This window comes from Miniopterus schreibersii, assembly GCF_964146895.1.
Source record: "Miniopterus schreibersii genome assembly, chromosome: 18".
NCBI lineage: Eukaryota > Metazoa > Chordata > Mammalia > Chiroptera > Miniopteridae > Miniopterus > Miniopterus schreibersii.
The window spans coordinates 17,791,200-17,810,784 of NC_138121.1; the positions used below are offsets into that span (position 1 = coordinate 17,791,200).

General features: G+C 41.3%; 2 protein-coding genes across 3 annotated transcripts in view; both read left to right on the forward strand.

Moving 5' to 3' along the window:
- AP1G1 (adaptor related protein complex 1 subunit gamma 1) overlaps positions 1 to 6,468 on the forward strand; it is a gene marked incomplete at its 5' end in the record, with an annotated part of 61,854 nt that extends 55,386 nt beyond the window's left edge. For both annotated transcript variants that reach the window (XM_081118779.1, XM_081118778.1), the window contains 2 exons: positions 994 to 1,092; positions 2,301 to 6,468. In XM_081118779.1, the coding sequence (XP_080974905.1) occupies positions 994 to 1,092; positions 2,301 to 2,402 (201 nt within the window). In that variant the 3' untranslated portion in view covers positions 2,403 to 6,468. The remainder of the gene's footprint in view (positions 1 to 993; positions 1,093 to 2,300) is intronic.
- A 3,544-nt stretch (positions 6,469 to 10,012) lies between these two features.
- The window catches only part of PHLPP2 (PH domain and leucine rich repeat protein phosphatase 2), a 56,577-nt gene continuing 47,004 nt past the window's right edge, over positions 10,013 to 19,585 (forward strand). The window contains exons 1-2 of the mRNA XM_081117606.1: positions 10,013 to 10,148; positions 17,490 to 17,761. Of these exons, the coding sequence (XP_080973732.1) occupies positions 10,050 to 10,148; positions 17,490 to 17,761 (371 nt within the window). The 5' untranslated portion in view covers positions 10,013 to 10,049. The remainder of the gene's footprint in view (positions 10,149 to 17,489; positions 17,762 to 19,585) is intronic.

A 19,585-nucleotide genomic window follows, 5' to 3' on the forward strand; every position in this document is an offset into this window, starting at 1 on the left:
ACAATTTTTGGCTTCAGAGAAGACTGGGTAGACTTCTTTCTCTCCTTGCCCCCTTTTTTTTCTCTCTCCCCACCCCTTCTCTCTCTCTCTTCACCCCTTCTCTGTCTCTCTTTACTCCTTCTCTCTCTCTCTTTCCCTCTTTTCTCTTTTTCTATCCTCTTTCCCCCTCTCTACCCTCTTCTTAATATTTTAGAAGACTGAACTTTCAGGAAACTTTTTTTAAAATCCTAATATGTAGAATAGCTACATACATACTAGATTGTGCTAGCAATGTGGTTTACCTGTGTTGCTCATAGCACTTCCACCTCTGTTTCCTGTAAACAAACAAAACTCACCAGCATGCAACAGATTATGGCTTTTGGTTTTTCCAGGCCTTTTGTTGTATAGGCTAGTTCTGCACGTAATTTTTTGGTTAGGACCTTGTGTCCCCATTGGAGAGATCCATTAGTGAGCTGGCTTTTCCAGCCTTTCCTTCACGTCTCTCATGTAGGAGTAGGCCTTGACACATTCCAGTTATGCAGGCTTTAGAAAGTAAACGTTCAAGTCTCCGGATCCCAACCTGTAGTAAGTGGTATGCTGGTTTGTTATTTTTAGAAAGCTTTTCTTTTCATTTCTTTTTAGTTTTTTTTAGCCACAGGCACCTGTTTTTAACCTTTATAGTTGATCAGTTACTGTTAAGTGAGGTTGCCAGAATAAGAATTGGCCACCTTTTGAAAACTGGTAGGATAAAGTCCTTTTTGCCAGAAAGGGAAGAGTGGCTCATAGCTAGTTTTCATGATCAAAGACCTAACAGTGGGGCTTTTATAAATACCATGAAGTGATAGTCCATCCACATGCCATGAATTGCTGATTTCTGGAAAACAAATAGAAAGTAGTAGTAGGTAAATCTGGTACTTGAACCATCATCATCTGGGTGTCTTTTTTATTTGTTGCCTTCTCTGACATTGTATGAAGTGTATTATTTTTTCTGAAGATTGCCCTTTGTTCCCCCAGACATTCCAGCTGCAGCTTCTGTCTCCTAGCAGCAGCATTGTCCCAGCATTTAATACGGGGACCATCACACAAGTCATTAAAGTTCTGAACCCACAGAAGGTGAGTAGCACATTTGAAGACAATATATGAGGAAGATGTGAGCCTATTTCTTGAAATAAGATTCTGCTTTGTTCCTCTGGAATTTCTGACTCACAGTTCTAAGAAATCTGAAAATGTTTGGTTTAACCTTGTTCTCTCATAGATAATAAACAGAGCTCAGACAAATCGAATGATCTAGCGGCATCTTATTAAAATGTAGCTTTAAAAAAGTTCTCTATTTAGAGGCTTAAAGGTCTAGTTTTTGCACACGTTGCAGTCTGGGTTAAGAGCATTTGTTGTACCAAAAATTCACATTTTGTGTAATTGTTAAGGATGCATAGCAAAAGTGGAGACATTTTAATTAAGCAGCCAAATGGACAAATAGCTGTAGAAACTAAAATTAAGCAATACTTTTATTATATCTTTTCAAAGAATTAAATTGACTCCACTTAATACTAATCAATTGACTAGTTTTCTGTTTTTGGAAGTGATTCAGAGAATTTCTTCACCTTGAAAGATTTCTAGTAGTAAGTGCCAGTATGATTTCTTCCTCTGGTAACACTCGTCTTTTCTCTGCTATTCACTGTGTTCTAAGTATCTACCTGTAGCACAATTACAAATTCCTTTGACAGTCTGATACACAGAATAAAAATTTTTTTAGTGCACTAATATTTGAAATCTGCCACATAAAGTAAAAAGTACTTATAATTGAGTTCTCTTAAAACTACTGCTGTTAGCTGTAAGGTAACTCTTTTCCCCCCTTCTTTATGCCTTGGGAATGAAGCAAGTTCATGTTCACATTTACTGTAGGTTTTACAGACAAAGCATCAGTATGTCTAATGTAGAGCCCAAAAATGAGTATATGTTTACCTCATTTTTCTAGAAACTTAGACACCAAGGTTGAATCTTTTTGGAAAGCACTCAGCAAATGTTCCCATGCAAATGTTCCCATGTGTTTCTGTGCTGTTACTGCAGTTCTAGGATTGAAGCCAGCGACGCATTCTGGAGACGCATATCCTCTGCCTGACTGCATGGTGTTGCCTCCGTGTTTGATAGCTAGAGTGCTGGGTGATTTTTGCTGTTGTTGTTTGCCTGAGTGTCATTTTTTTAAGAGACAGCTTTGCTTTAAAATAATTTGTTTCTCTAAGATTAAAAGTGTATTTGTGGACCAGAAAGATTCTAGAGATTTTATTCAGTGTGTAATTCGTGATTCTCTCTTGTCCTTACAGCAACAGCTGCGAATGCGGATTAAGCTCACCTATAATCACAAGGGCTCGGCAATGCAAGATCTAGCAGAGGTGAACAACTTCCCCCCGCAGTCCTGGCAGTGAGGGCCCGGCACCGTTTCTCATTCTTACCCCACTCAATCAAAGGAACTCTGGGAAGGAGGTTGTGATCGCTGGCAAGTCCCCCCAACTGTACCATGGGCACGAGGAGCTGAAGAGAACTGTTGAGGAGGATTTTCCTAAAGTAATTGCTGACCTTGAAGCATTGTTAAAGACTCACCTCTCCTCCACTGCCGAGGCCGGCTGCTTCTGGAGGCTAGTTTGCACTCTTCCTCCTCTTCCCTTTTTCTGCACTTCTCTACCCTCCCACATTAACAGCCAGAATCAACATTCCCTGGGCCCCTGAAGAAAAAAGCAGCTGGTCTGGAGGAGAGTACTGGAATTCATGGCAAGAAAACACTCACTCTGTCTCTGCAGCAAAGAGTTGCCCCTTCTTTCTACTGTGTTTCTCTGTGGACTGGGCAAGGTGGGGTATTTATTCCTCACTAGCTGGGTCACCATCTTCAGGCGCTTCTTACATCTGGCATTCAGAATGGAAATGTAAAAATGGACATTAGGGAGACCTGCCTTTTTCTACTGGTTCCCCAATGTTGGAAAGGTATTAGGTTCCTGGTAGCCTTTTCTGTGCATTGCTGTATACACACAGACACACACATGTATGTATGCTTGTTACCAAGAACTGGTCAGACCTTGAGAGGTTATTTGTAAACACTGGACAGATGCAGTTAAGAGCTTTTGTTGAGATTTGGCATGAAGGATATGGTGCTCTATTTGTAATAGAAACTTCCAAGGCTCCTCCAGCTCCCCTTTCTCTTCATTCTTGAGCTGTAGTGATGAATAGTCTCCATGATTTTCAAAATTGATTCTTCTTAAAGTGCAAGGTGGACAACTTCTAAAAGCTATTATTTATAAATAGTTATTAATGCCCCTATTCCCACCACAAATTTTAAAGTTTCTCTTAAGCCCGTAACTTGCCTGATAAACTGTGGTAAATGGGTGGAAAGAGGAGTTCACCACTTTTAAAGATTAGACTCCTTAACAAAAGCACCTTTGCCCATAGGAAGAGTGAGTATGAGACTCATCCTAGAGCATATTGGAGTCATCTTCCATTACTTCAAACCTCCCTTTTTATTTCCTGAGCCTGGCTTGGACCTTGGCATTCCGTTTGAATTCCTTCTTCTAACTGGAACATTTGTGTTGTATCTGTAACACTGGCACTGAAATAAAGACCACACGGTTAAAGAAATCTTTCCTATATTGTACTTTATGGTGTTGGATTGAAGCCTTGCAGCTTCCTGGTCCCCTATGTCAAAGGAATGGACACCATAGGGTAGGAATATCCTGAGTCTGAGAAATTGGTCTCTTGAGAAAGGCCAGTCTCATGAACATCTGCATCAAAGACTTGAGGTCTGGAGCTTTTTTAAAACTAGTAAGAGTGCCGAGTGCTTTTTAGAAAGGACCCTTGTGTTTTCAGACCTTAACATTGAGTTGTTGGAATAAGGTAGGGCGGCTTACCCGTGGCCCATGTTGAATGTACTGTGTATGTTCAGGTGCACAGGTGCCATGTTTGATATACTAAAGAAGAAAGGAAAAGTCAGGCCCACTTGCTCTTAAAATGTTGGTAATCATTACTGTATTGAGTACAGTATAATGACTGCCTTGGCTTCGGTCTCAAACCTGGGTACAAATATCCATTTCCCCCTCCATTTCATCAAGCCTTTACTTGAGATCTTCAGTGTCTTGTCAAATCTAGCTCTGTATCAGATGCTAGACTATTCCTAACATTTGACAAACTGGAGTTGAACTAAAGGCTCCCAAGGGGAAACTTTCTGGTCTTAACCTAATATATAAGAGCAAGATTTGCTAAAACTTAACTCCACTGGGTAAATGGTTGACTGAGTCAAGAACAGGATATTATCTTGTGCATAGTTTTCAGTAAAGTAAGTGTGGACTAGTATATATTTTACACAACTGCTCTGCTTGTGCAATGAAAAATAGCCTTTAAAGGTTTCTTTGCAGACCGATTTCATTGGATGGACACTTAATGCTGTGAAACATGATAGGATTAACACAATGTTGTTGGATTTCTTAACTAGAATTTGTCTAACATTCCTCTTTGTGGTAGAGGCTTTATTTTCTCTCTCATGTTTTTACTTAACCAGTTCAAGTTTCTTTAGTTGAACTGAGTTGAATTTCAGAAACCTGCTGAAGACTGTGCTCTAAGGCAGTGCTAGCTAATGGAGCTGGAAAGGGTCTGCTCTAGTAACAGCATCTCCTTGGTGATCATAGTTTTAAGGTACAGCGTTATATGATCAACCATAGTTTTGTTTAGGAGGAATAAAAATCATGGCCTTAATGCAAAGGGTGCTGTGTAGAATACGAAGCGATTTCAGAGAGTGAACCCAGGGCACCGCACTGAAGGACTAGAAGTCAGATTACTGCCTAGGATACTGATGGTTATGGAGACTGTTTCAAATGATCGATCTTTGAAAGCTTCAGCGTGCCTTAGATTCTAGGATCAGAATTAGTTCTCCTCTCACTTGGCCTTGCTGCTAAAAAGGAGAAATCTCTTAATTTCTATGAATACTTACACATTTCAGTAATTTCTTTCCCTAATATTACCATTCAAGGGGGGAGCAAATTTGGATAGACTTACGACTTCAGAGCCATTGTGAGGAAAGAGTGATCTCCATGGCTGTTTTAATAACTTCAGGGTGATACCAGTGAGCTTGCGCACACTTACTTGGACAATTTCAAATGCACTTTTACCTCATTTTTCCTTCTTCCAGAGTAGTTCGTATCCTCTCCCCTGCTCTCCCCACTTCCAACCCCACCGTACCCAGTAATCCTAAGGAAGAATTCATTTAAGTTATCTTAAAAAACTGTAAGGAGGGTGCTCTACCTGAGAAGCTTCTCCCACAACGCTCCGGTGCTGTTACCTTGAGGTGGTTTGGATAGTCATGGAATGTTTTATGCTGTGTATGGTGATCATCTGTTCATTTTAAGGTCTTTCTCATTTAAAGAAACATTCCTCAATGTTAACACTTGGGAGGGATCTTTCCTCTTGCTAGGTTAAAGATGTGATTCGTACCCCTTGTTTGTCCAATTCATAGAAGAAAACAGACTTTTAAAACTGTCCAGCACTAACGGTTTGAATATTTCTATCTATATAACATGCTTTCCATTTTTACATTCTTCTAGAAGAAGTTGGCAGTTAAGGGATACTGTTTTTGAGCTCCGCATTGGAAAATATGTGGGCCATGAGAACTAAAGAGTTTGTGTATATTTTTTTCCCTAGTGAATGTATTTTATCCACATTGTCCTAAACTGAGAGAGCTAGAGAGCAAAAAGTGGAGATTCACAAACTTTGTGGTTGGTGGAGAGGTGGTACACGTCTGTGTTCTCATGAGTTTGGGAGTGGGAAGGATCACTGAAGAGAAAACTGCTCAGAATGTGCTGAGGTTTAAAACACTCTGACCAGCTTTGGCTCAGGAGGGTGGGGCTGCTTGTAGAACTGGAAGTGAATAACTCTTTTTCAAGCAATAGCAGTGAGTGGGTTCCATCTACGGGGTTCCGGGACCTGGAACACTTAAATGGAAGAAAATGCTGAAGCAGCTTGTACAGTTGCTTCACGAACTTCCGCGAGGCTGATTCTGGCTTCAAGATGGAGCATTAGCGTTTATTTGTTTTTGTTTTTGGAACCTGCTGTTGCGCTTTGTGTGTTTTGTTTTTGTTTTCTATTTGGGGGCCTCACGGGAAAGAGCTTCTGAACTCTTTCCTCTGTGAACTCCCACTGTGTCTCCCTGTAAAGTCCCTTTTCTTTCAGAATATTGTGTTACATTTTCATTAAGCCCCATCACATCTTCTTTACTGTAAAAATATTAAAAGGCTGTTTCCAAGTGGGACAGCTAATGAAGTTCTAATTATTGCAGACATATTTTTGAGATGTAAAAGAAAATTTAAAACTAAATGATAAGCCTTAGAGGCAAGTGAGGAATAAAATGGATGTAAACATTTACATGGGATGCATTAGAATTCTGCTGTGTGTATTGTCTTTTGGTTGAAACAAATTATGAACAGTGACTAATAATAAAAAGTCAATACTCAATGATTTAAAATTTGCTTCCTCGCTTCTTGCAAGTGGATTAGAGAAGCCTTGGATGGATTCCTATTCCAGAGTTTTGAGCTAAACTAGTTGACCTGTTGATGTTCCTTTTATACAGAAATCTCACCAACAGAGGAATTTGAACAACTTTGAAAAACTTGGAGGCAGTGAAAAGTGCAAAGGCCGGGTTGTGAATTGTTCAAGTATATCTGTAACTGGGAAGAGGAAGGCTTGACTAGCTAAAATGAATTATACTTTCTGATCTATTTTATACCAAACTCTTCCATAAAAGTGAGACTGGTTGGAAGTTAAAAACTTTAGCTTTTCTATTACTCAGATGATTCCTAACAGTCTGCTGATTGATAAGACAGTCCCCAAATTGAGAAGGAGAAAGATGTAGCTCTTGGCAATTATCTAGTTTATGCAGAAGGGCCCTTTGGCACTGTTTGATAAGTGACATTCCTATAATCTTTACTTCTATGTGACTTAAAATTCATCTTTATTTCTAATATTAAATTTTGTTAGCACCTTCATCTGCATGTAATTAAATGAAAATATAAAAGCCACAATAGAAAGGTTTAGCAAGTAATAGACTCCATATACTTACTTAACAATACAATGAGTAGTTTTCTGGTTTGAGCTTCAATCTAGAAGGACCAAATTAATTTTTATCACTTTTAAGGGTTTTCCGTGCTATCTTCTCCCTTAGTTCAATTGTCCCCATATTCAAAAAGTATAAAAATGTCCAAGGAAGAAGAAATTCCTTCAAACGTTGAAGCCAGATAAATGCTGCCTGTTTATTTGGAACTAAAATAAGGAATATGTAGCCCTGGCTGGATAGCTCAGTTGGTTAGAGAATCATCTTGATACATCATGGTTGTAGGGTCAATCCCCGGTCAGGGCACATACAAGAATCAATCAATGAGTGCATAAATAAGTGGAACAGCAAATCAATATTTCTCTCAAAAAAAAATTAAAAAAAAAAAAAAAAGGAATATCTAAATCTGCTTAACCTGTGATAGAATAACAAGGGAGTTAGGCCTAAAGATGACTTTGTAATCATTGAAAGAGTGGGGATGACCTATAAATAAGCCAATGTAGTAAGCTCTTATGGTTCCTCTACAAAAATCTGATAGATATGAACTTTAGATAGATATGAACTTTACTTCTTTAGACATTCTTTCCATTTTGTAGTGAGGATTAGGAAAAGCTCCTGAGATTAAAGTGTGTGTGTGTGTATGTCCAGGTGGAGAGAGGTATGCACAGCTGTTTTTATGAAGGATACAGAGAGGAAAGAGTCTAATGACTTCTGTCTCCTGGCTTGATCCAGACACTGAGTTTTGTAGAGATGAACTTGCAGTGAGGGCAGATGGATTTTTGCACCCCAAAATCCCAGAGGAATTTATTTTTAGGGTTAGTCTTGGCTGTTCACCATTTCCAGAAATTGTAGTTACATAATCCTTGGCATACATAATGCACACTGCCTTGAACTTGGAGAACATGAATATGTGACCTTTGAAACAGTATAAAACATTAATGGCCGTACATGACTTGAAAACGGAGTTAACTGGTTGTCACTACTTACTGAACTGGATTTAAATCATGGAGACCATTAAAGGGAGCTGCATCATAAATTATCCCCTGCAATATCTGGGCTGGTAGCTTTTTAAATTTTTTTCCTTTGGAAAGAGGTACTACTGTTGTTAAAAAAAAGTACTAAGTACTTAACTTTAGCAATATGCTTGTATTTTGAATTGATGTTTTAGCCCACTATCCATCAATTTAAGAAAACCATATACCACTGATCTTGCCCAGCCGTAACTCAAATGCTGGTCCTGAGACATCCTTCCCCTTCAGGTGGTCGGTCAATAAAGAGCTTCTGCTCATGAGATCTGGAAAAGGTAACATGTAATACATCAAGAAACAGGCTTTCGGAAACACTAATTCTGAACCACATTTTTCTTTCCACTGGTGGCCTTTGGCCAGATCCATTTGTCTCCATATTGGTACCTGGCCTTTACAAACTAGTGTTCTTGCTAGAGAAAGTTACCCAGTAAACACTGAAATGGGAATCCAACTACTTTGAGTTGCTTTCTTGAAAGTAATTTCTAAGTAGAGGGAAAACTCAGGAAGTAGACAACCTAAGAGCTTTTTTCACCTTACACCAAGACACAGAAGCAAACAACTTTTCATTAAAATGAGACAAAGAAATGAAGATTACCAGAAAGTGATCTTTTGTATAAAAAAGGTAATTCATGTAAAGGGAGAAAGTAGTGACCAAACTTACAGAAGAAACAATTTGTACAGGGTCAGAATCTTTGCAAGAGTCAAATTTTGTCTTGGAATTTAAAGTATCTCCAAATGCATACCTATCATTGTAGAGAGGGGCACAGACTGCACTATTTTAGATCGCAAACTCTCTTGTTCTAAGCCTGCAGTTAAAACATAGCTGGTCTGGACTAGGCAAGCTGAAGCAATGGATAATAGGTGATAACCATCTTTACCAATTATTCGAAGCTCAAATTTTTTTTGCAAGTTGCTTGAAGATTGATAACCTGTGTAAGGGGAATACCTAAAAATCCAGAAGTCTAGGTTTCCTAGGAAAATTTGGAACAATTAACAAGAATACTGTGAGGAACTGAGTGAATCTTAAATTTGGAAATTCACATTTATAATGGCTACTCTGAATCCTTACTATGTGCTAAGCACGTTGCATCATTCACAAAGTCTTCCTAATAACTGCTAGGCAGATATGACTTTCTTTTTCACAGCTTAAGAACCAAAGTCTTAGATCAAATAACTTGCACAAGGGTATAGACCTAATAAGAGGTAGAGCTGAGGCTTTGAATCAGGCTTTCTGATTCCAACATTGGCCCCCTGGCCAGCCACAAAACTACCACCAATGCAGGAACTAAAAGAAAATAAACTTTTAAAGATTTTCTAAATTATCCTAGCAAATAATTAAATGGCTCAAAGATCATACTACTGCTTGAGACACAGAACCGAATTCTGATTTTACCACATAAGGAGGAAGGGAAATTGTGTCTGGGAGGTGAGTTTACGTTTTGTGCACAGGGTTGGGTCCAATTTGCTGAAGGTCGTGGGCATCTCCAATAAGGAAAAGAAAGGTCCTTGCTAGGGTGAATATTCTGAACAATTTGTTCAATTGGAAAGAGAGGAAACGCCTTGGAGAGTAAAGTTACAAGAGCCACCCTCTGCGGGAGCAGCATTCTGTCACCATTGACACCTGCCCTTTGTCCAGCCGGTACTTCGGAGGCGGGGATAGCAGTAAATAACCCTCCTGGCGCTTCCGTCCAAACCGAGGGCCGCGGGCAGCGGCGGCCCAGCCCTGCGGCGGTGTCCGGCTCCGCCCGCGGGAACCGCGCATCCAGCTCGCCCGCTTGCCGCTCGCAGCGCCCAGGATGCATCTTGCCCGCAGCTACGCAGGTCGAACGGGGCTGCGGGAGGGCGGGGCCCGGGGCGGGGCCGGGGGCGCGGGGGGCGGGGCCGCGGGCCGCTCGGGCGCGCCGCCGAGGCTCCGCGCGCCGTCGCGCCGGCCGGGCGTCCCTGTGCAGCCTCTGCCGCCGATGGGGGAGGTGGAGCCGGGGCCCGCGGGCCCGCTCGAGCCCCCGGAGCCGGCCGAAGCGCCCGCGAGCCGCCGGCCGGGCGGGATTCGGGTCCTGAAGGTGAGGCGGGCGGGCGGCAGGGGGGACGAACGGGCTGGGGAGGGAGCGAAGGCGGGGAGCGGCCGCCCTTGCCCGGCGCGCTGCTGAGGCAGCCGGCGACCCCCGCCCCGCGACACAGTCCGCTCGGCTGCTCCGCCGCCCCGGAACCCCGCTGGGGGCGCCGCGGCCCCGGCCTCCGCGCCTGGGCCCCGCTGAGGCCTCGTCCGCCTGCGTCCCCTCCGCTGCCCATCCCTGGCCGCGAGCCACGCTCCTCGCAGGCCCACGCCTCGGGTCCGGCGTCCGCCCAGCCGCCGCCGCCGCCGCCGCCAGCCGGTTCCTTCGCGACCCGGGGGCCCGCCACTGCCTCCCTCGGGCGCTCGCGGGGCCCGGGGTCCGGTCACTGCTGGCCCGAGAGCCGGGCTGGAAGTACGCAGGGCTCTCTCCCCGGACACCTGAAGACATCACCCCAGCGGGAGGACGGCGGCGGTGATTGGCCGAGCGCTGCGCTGTGCCTGGGGCCGCGCCGGGTGGAGCGGGCCGCTCGGCCCTGGGGCTTCACCGCCCAAGTTAAGACCCGCTTCCCGCTCCGAGGCGCCAGCCTGGGGGCACGTCCTGCCCCGCCTGGAGGGAGCATCCTCCGAGGAGCCTCTTCTGTGGGAACCGCTGGGCGTGTTGCAGAAGGGTGGTGGTGGGGGGGGGGTGGACAAAAATGGGCATTCCTGCCTGCGGGAGCGGGCCTGACAATCCGGGGAGACGGTAATGGGGGAGCCGTTATGCAACAGGCAGCTTGCGGGGCTTTTTGGCAGGAATTGGGGGGAGTAGGAGGAAATGAAAGCAGATGCAGGCATTGGGGGGGGGAGTGGAGCCTTGAAGGTGAGGACAAGAAGTTCAAGTGCACAAGGAATGTAGGGTGGGGAGGGGACCGTGAAGATGGTTCAGAGGAGTGGTTGTGGGAGACTAAACTGGATGGAGTCCTCTTGTAGCCTTTGAAATATTTGGAAAGAATTTTTTTTTCTGTAGGTCAAATATGTAAACTAGGTGTCTCCTGGAGATGGAATGGAATTCCTTCTAGAGTTCTAGAAGAGGAGTCAGCAGGATTTAAAACTTGCCAGGGAGAAGGAAGAGAGAGAAGAAAATTTACGAGATTGTCTGTTTTAAAATAAAAAATACTTTGTAAAACAATGAAAATACATGATAAAAAATACATGAATAGCTGTACATTGGGAATGAAGCTGAGCACAATATACTTGTCATGAAGATGATTAGTAGGACATCAGAAAGATGGGAAGGCTGAAAGTAATAATAGATTTGAAGTACCTGGTGAATTCATGTAACAATATAAAGTAGAGCTCTGTGAAATATTCAGGTTTTCCTGCTACCTTCCAATTTTTTTTTAAATTAAATATATCTTTATTGATTTCAGAGAGAGGAAGGGAAAGGGAGAGAGAGAGGTAGAAACATCAATGATGAGAGAGTCATTGATAGGCTGCAGCCCGCAACCCCGATCTCCTGGATCTTAGGTCAATGCTCAACCGCTGAGCCACGCCCGACTGGGCTGCTACCTTCCAATCTTGCTGCTACCTTCCAGTCTTAATCCAGTGATTTAAAGGAATAATTTTCCATAGTTTACCTCCACATCTCCATAATCCTTGTACATATTTGTTACAACTTAACCATAAGTTGTGAATATAATTACCCAAAGGCATTTGGATATTTATTTAAAACCATAAGGTCACAAAAATGTAACTTGTGAATGAACCAAAAAAAAAGTTCAGTCAGCTGGATTTATCAGCAAATGGCAGGTCTGAGAGATAGATAATGCCCTCTGGCCTAGAAGGTAAACAATTTTAGGGTGTTTTTTTTTTTTTTAAATTTGTTTTGGTGAGAGAGTAATGAGAGGGAAGGAATTGAGAAATGATCCTTTTTATTGAAGGGTCCTACCTTCCTACACTTCCAGAAAGTGGTGCAACCCACTACCACTGGTTCCCTGGGGTTCCAATCTGGGTGGCATTAGAAAGATTCTAGAAATTGATCTTGATTATGGTGCTCAGCTGGTGGTCTGGGAGGCTGTCTAAGGCCCTTGAATCTCTTGCTTTATTGCATATGGTTAATGCTTTAAATAATCCTTGCAAGTAAATGGGATTGACTATGGAGAATTGGTGCTGTGTGTTCTACATACAGAAGTTCCCTTAAATAGCTGAGTGGTTGAATTTTGTGCCAAGTGAAACTGGAAAAGAATATATAAGTAGAAGATTCTGAATTGAGAGGAAAGTCGTAATCTCCAATATGTTATTCTCTGAAGACCCTTTGGGAAAGACTTACTCTTTTTCGTAACTCTTTTATACTTAATACCAAATTATGAACATAATTATTGTCAGAAAATATAGGTCTTCATTCCCCTGGCCAGTGTGGCTCAGCCCACCCACCGAAGGGTCAGGAGTTCGTTTCCCCCATCAAGGGCACGTACCTGGGCTGCAGGTTTGATCCCCGGCCCTGGTCCAGGTTGGGGCGAATGAGGGAGGCAACCAATCGGTGTTTCTCTATCCCTCCCTCCTTCCCTGCCTGCCTCCCTGCCTCCCTGCCTGCCTGCCTCCCTCCCTCCCTCCCTCCCTCCCTGCCTCCCTCCCTGCCTCCCTCCCTCCCTCCCTCCCAGTCTCTCAAAGTCAATGGGGAAGAAAATATTCTGGGGTGAGGATTAACAACAACATCAAAAATAGATCTTCATAAAAAGACTAATAGAACTAAGCCAGTGTAGTTTAGCCATGGTCTGTATGTAATATTGGAAAATTTGATTCAAATTCTGCCCCCAGATCAAATTGTTATTTAGAATGTACCCCTTTATACTTGTAGTTGGAATAGAGTGTGATATTTTAATTATTATTTTAAATTTTATCTATTGATTTTTATATTATTTTTTTTTTAGAGAGAGGGAGAGAGAAACATCAGTTTGTTGTTTATTTATGCATTCATTGGTTGAATCTTGTATATGCCCTGACTGGGGATCGAACTGCAACCTATGTAATATTTTTAATACTCTTAAGATTATTGGGAGTACCTATGAAGCATACATTTTCTAGATGTTTCCTCCAATTTGGGGATTTTTTTTTACTCAGTCTGTAGAAGATATGAAGTTACAACTAATCTAGTCAGTGAATGTGATGAGATTAGTTTTTTTTAAATAATAGTTTCAAGTTTTGGTCAAAATGGTGTGTATATGGTTTTAAAAGTTCAATTAATGTAAACAAGATTTTAATGAACTGAAATATTTTTCGTCTCCCTATCTCATCTCACCCCTTCCAAAATATTTAACATGTATAGTCACAGACATGAGCCCATATATATATATTTAAATATATTTTTATTGATTTCAGAGAGAGGAAGGGAGAGGGAGAGAGTGATAGAAACATCAATGATGAGAGTCATTGATCAGCTGTCTTCTGCACGCCCCCTGCTGGGGATTGAGCCTGCAACCCGGGCATGTGCCCTGACCTGGAATTGAAACGTAATCTCCTGGGTCATAGGTGCTCAAGTGCTGAGCCACACCGGCTGAGCAAGCCCATATTGTTTTAAAGTTTGAATGCAGGAACAAACGTATTTTCCCCTTAGGATATTTTACATTCAAATAGTGCTCACTGAATATGGAGACTTACTTTTTATGAGACCCTGCTTTTACCATTTACCTTAAGAGTTAATTGTAGATGGGCCTTTACTAGTTTATCACCTTTGAACTGATCACAGCCCTCATATATTATCTTCATGTTTAGGGAGTCAAAAGCATAAAGCTGAAGTGGGTACTTAATTCATGGCTAAATCTAAAGACTTTTGCTTTCTAGAAATAGCTTTAAATCTTAAATGTGCTCTTTATACGTTCATTTGATGTGAGAGGTGATTATAGTTGTGTTCTCTTATAGATAAGTTTGTCAACAGTTCTTACATAAGAGTAATGGAGGGAGGAAATAAAATGCTCTTAATCTGGCAATTCCTGTGGAGTAGTGATTCTAAAAATTGAACGCGTCTCAGAGGATAGTGCTAGCCTTTCCAGCAGTTATCTGATGCTTCAGGCATTGGAGAAGAAAGCACCAGGTAATTCAGCAGTGGCTAATAATAGCTAAACGTCCATCTAGGTTGTTGCTAGAAAACCTGTACTTTCTTAGTATCTAGGCCTTTTAAATGCCCATTGATATCTAAAGTTCCAACTCAGCATTTATCCAGGAGGTACATTCTTTGACCAACAACACATATGTTTCAATAATGTAAAGTTCCTTAAGGAGTTTATAGTCTTAAAGGAAATATATCACATTAGAAGTGACTTAAAAATCCTCAGAGAAGAAAAATAATGGATGAACTAATACAGTACCTCCTGGGGTCTTTTTTGACTTAGAATTCTAAGACTGAGGTCTGTGGGCTATTATTGGGCCTTAAAGAGGTGGGTTTTTAAAAATATGTTTTATTGATTTCAGAGAGAGGAAGGGAGAGGGAGAGTGATAGAAACATCAGTGATGAGAGAGAATCATTGATCAGCTGCCTGCTGCACGACCCCCCATTGGGGATTGAGCCCGAAACCCAGGCATATGCCCTGACTGGGAATTGAACCATGACCTCCTGGTTTATAGGTTAACTTTCAACCACTGACCCATGCTGGCTGGGCTTAAAAAAGTCTTTTTAAAGAAGCTTTTGATGCTTGTGTGGAATAGTGTCTTAGTTGTTCTCTCAATAGCAGTGAGCAAAGTTTCTCTCCACTGAATGCAGAACTTCTTTGTATAAATGTGCCATATAGAATACTGTTTTCAGATTGAGCAGTAGATCTTTCCCAAAGATTAAAAAAATAAAGTAAAAAATAATATTTCAAATTAACCTGTGAATTATTCAATGGTTAAAATTATTTAGTGGTACAAATATGATGGCCCCTGTGTTTATAAAATAAGTACTTGAAAGCCCTTCATTAATTCTGAGATGTTTGGCTTTAAAAAAATCTTGATGAGAAGAAAGACCTAGTTTCCACTTGTTGCAAGGGTTTTTCCTACTTATCTAAAGTTACAATCAGTAATAATCTTCATGGTTTTGAATAGCTATACTCACATCCCTGAGATTTGCAAAATGACCTATTTGCCTGTTTTCCTAAACTTAAACAATGAAGCCATTCTCACTCATGTTTTATTTTCTTCCCACATGGCAATACCTTTTAACTTTACATTCCCCTTTCTTCATCATCTTTAGAAATTAAATTTTATGTGCTACAGTTATCCTAAAATATTAATCTCAGTAATTACAAAAATAATATTTGCTTTGCCCTGGCTGGTGTGGCTCAGTTGGTTGGAGCATCGTCCTGTACACCAAAAGGTGGTGGGTTCGATTCCTGGTCAGGGCAGATACCTAGGCTTTGGGTTCCATCCCCAATGTGCCTATGGGAGGCAACCGATTGATGTTTCTCTCTGACATCTTTCTCTCTCCCTCCATCTCCCTCCCTCTCTGTCTCCCCGCCTTTCCTTTCTCTAAAATCAATAATAATAATAAAATTGCTTTATAGGTATTTCTGTTTTCTAATGAGGAATAGTAGTAAAAGTAGTTTATTTACTTTTTGGCTGATACAGAGAAAAGATTGTAGGGTTCTCTGTAAAAATGGAGATACTTCCCTCCAAGTTTGTTTAACTTCTTGCCAGAGCTAATTGGGCTGACATGCATCACATTTCTGTGATGTCACCTGAGTTCTGCATGCATTTCTGTGCCACCCAGGTGTTATAGCACTATAATAGATTCTCAGTTGTAGAAGAAAGGAAGAAATATCAAATAAATAATTAAAACCCATTGTGATCTGCATAGTAATAGAAGTATGTTCAAGGTGAACTTCTGCTGAGTAGAGAGTAGTCATTAATTCATTCTACCAGGAAATTGATTCTACCTAGCTGGAGAGAAATGGAGATGGGAGACGGAAGGTTTCATAGAGAGTGTAGAGAGAGTGACATCTGCACAGAGTTTTGAAGAATGACTAGTCAGGTGACAGAGTGGGAGAGGACATTTCAGACAAGTCACAGAATTGTGGTTAGTTGGTGTGTTTGGGGAGCTACAAGTAGTTGGATATTACTGAAACAGAGTGAAAGGCTTGACACTGGAGAGGTATGCCAGTGTAGTTAGTGGAAATTTCTTTTAAAGGGAACAGAAATGACTTGTAAAAATAGAGCAGGTAAATGTTGATCTTTCGAATCTTGTTATATTGCTGTAGCAGTTGTTTTTGCCTTGAGATAACAGTGACTCCACAATGTGTATGAATTTCACATGCCTAAATTATCAAGTGCAACAGTAATTTTTTTGTAACATGATGAGAATGGAAAGAATATTTGTGCAGTATTGGGTTGATTCTGTACTTGCTTATTTGGGATATAAGGCAGAGGGTCAGTACCCTAGAGAAACTTTCAATTTTCAAAATTGTTTGTTGAAGCATTGTTTCCAACAGTGAAAAATTAGAAACAAACTAAATGCCATCAGCAGGGGAATGGATAAATTGCAGTGTATTCAAAAATGGAATATTATTCAAATGAATGAGCTGGGTGTATTAGAATGGATATATCTAAACCAACATAGAACCAAATAAAAGTATTGCAGGGCGAAACATAAGTATGCTAGGATTTAAAGTTTTAAATCATGCAGAACATTACTATATATAGTTTATAGGTATGTACATATATGGCAGACATGAAAATGCATGGAATGACAAATACCAAATCCAGTAGAGAGTTTTGGGAGAGAGGGAGGGTCATAGGATTGTGTTGGGGTACCAGGTGGCTTCAGCTGTATATGTAAGAATATATTGTATATATGTCCTTTAGAATAATGATTGGAACTAAATATGACAAAATATTAAAATTTGTGAAAGTTGGGTAGATGTTTTATTATTCTTGACACTTTTCTGAAAACATAAGAAAAAGGAAAGGTCAGAAAAGATGATGGACAGAGACATGAGCACCTATAATAATAATGAAAACTAAATTTGGCTCTGAGTGGTGTGGCTCAGTTGGTTGGAGTGTCGTCCTGTACAGCAGAAGGTGGTGGGTTCAAGTTCTGGTCAGGGTACATACCCAGGTTGTGGATTTGATACCCCAGTTGGGGCATGTGTGGGAGGCAACCAATTGATGTTTCTCTCTCAAAAAAAAAAAAAAAAAAAAGCTTTTAAAAAAAGCACTTAGAAAAAGAAAACTAAGTTTACCAGGTTAAGAATGGGCATGGCCAATGCAGAAGGTTCTCTGAGAGGAGGTAATACTCAGTTGAGCAGAGTATTGGTGACTATAGAGTGGAAAGGTGGAATGGGTACTGAACATGTTTAACTCATTCTAGCGGATGATTTTTCTCTTGATTTTTTTTTTTTAGAGAAATATGAAACGCAATGGGAGCAGAAACTGTTTGAATAGGAGAAGTAGGTTTGGCTCTCGAGAAAGAGACTGGCTGAGAGAAGATGTGAAGAGAGGCTGTGTTTACCTTTATGGAGCAGACACGACCACTGCCACTACAACCACCACCTCCTCTGCCTCCTCCTCTGACTTACATCTTGTCCTGTGCACAGTAGAGACACCAGCATCGGAAATATGTTCTGGAGAGGGAAAGGAAAGTCTTTATTTACAGCTTCATGGAGACCTGGTCAGGTAAGGCCTGAGTCTTACTACTTGAATTCTGCAGTGTACGTAATACATGTTTCTGTTGGAAGTGTGCTTTAGGATTTTAATTGTGTTGGAACTGATGTTGATTATGCAGTCACTAGGCTTGAAAACAGGTTTATCCTTAGAATGCTGATGTTATGATTCTTAAACTTAAAAACTACCAGTGAAGGAAAACGTAAAGTTATTTCATTTGTATTGCGTAATAGGTTGGATATCTAAATTGAAAATAAACATTTTTTTTAATGTGTTTTTATTGATTTCAAAGAGAGGAAGGGAGAGAGAGATAGAAACATCAATGATGAGAGAGAGTCATTGATCAGCTACCTCCTGCACCCCCCCCTCAACCCAGGCATATATCCTGACCGGGAATCCAACTATGACCTCCTAGTTCATGGGTCGATGCTCAACCACTGAGCCACGCTGGCCAGGGTGAAAATAAACATTTAAAAAGGTTTTTTAGCCCTGACCGAGTAGCTCAGTTGGTTAGAACACCATCCCAGTAAGCCAAGGTTGCAGGTTCCATCCTGGGTCAGGGCACATACAATAAGAATCAACCAGTGAATGAATAAATAAGTGGAACAATAAAATGGATGTCTTTCTGTCTCTCTCCAAATCAATAAACAAAAATTTTTTAAAAAGTTTTAAAAGTAATACATACTCATGTATGAGTGTGTACTGGCTTGTGAATACAAATGACTGTCAGCAGTTTTTAAATTAGAGAATCATAGTCAACATTCCAAAGACAAACCTTTTTTCAACCATGATGACTTAGATTCTTGAAAATCTGATAGGAATTTTGTTATTTTTGTCATTTTAATTTTTATTCATCTTAATGAGTGAAGTTGAGCATATTTTCATAGGTTTATAAGCCATTTATGTTTTTAAAAAATTTTTATATGAAAAAAAGTAGTTTTATAGTAGTCTTATACTGTGCATATGAACACGTTCTTTGATTCATTTTTTTAAACAAATTACTGTTCTTTGAATTAAGTGTCAAATAAGAGCTTATGCCTTATTACCAGAAAGGGGACCTGGCCCTTGATGGGTCTCCCTAGGGCTGGCCAGTAGTGTGTGGGTTCTTGACTTCATGCAAGAAAGATTTCACAACTCAAGTCCAGGTGACTATGAGGGAACGTTTATTAAAGCTGGGGCCTGTGAAACAAGGAAGAGCTTAGCATAGAAGGAGCAATAGGAGAGCCTAGGCTGGGCTGCCTAAACTCTCTGGGAAGTCAGAGAAAAGGGGGCCTTGGGGACAGGTTTAGGGGATTAGCCTGGAACAAGCTACCACTACCCATTGCTCCCCTGATTGCAAGCCTCATGGAGTTCAGGAGATACAAGATACGTGTCTTTGGGGGAAGAAGAGGAGGAAGAGGAAGGCGTGGGAGTGCTCTCCAGAGAGAGAGAGCTCATGGGTCCTTGGTCTTGAGGCTTTCTCTCTCTTGCCAGGTGGGAATCTTAGGGAAGGTCTCAGGAGGGTTTCAGCAGAATATTTATCAGTTTTCTAGGTGTGCTCCTTTAGGGTTGTGGTCTCCACTGATTGGTCAGCGTCAGGGCAGGGGATGTTAGTCATTGCAGCTGGTCCTGGTGTCACTCACCTGGTTTTGCTGCTTTTCTGCGTCTGGAGCTGAAATACAGCTGAGGCCTAGATGTTATCTCTAGGGAGTGACCTTCTGTATCTGCTGTAAATTGCTCAGCCAGTTCGTTCAGCTATTTGTCTCAGTTTCCCTGTTGCACTTGTCCTGGCTTACTGGCCCGTCTCAGCCTGACTGGTGATTTTCTTTCCTCCCTCTTCTCTGTAATGAATAAATA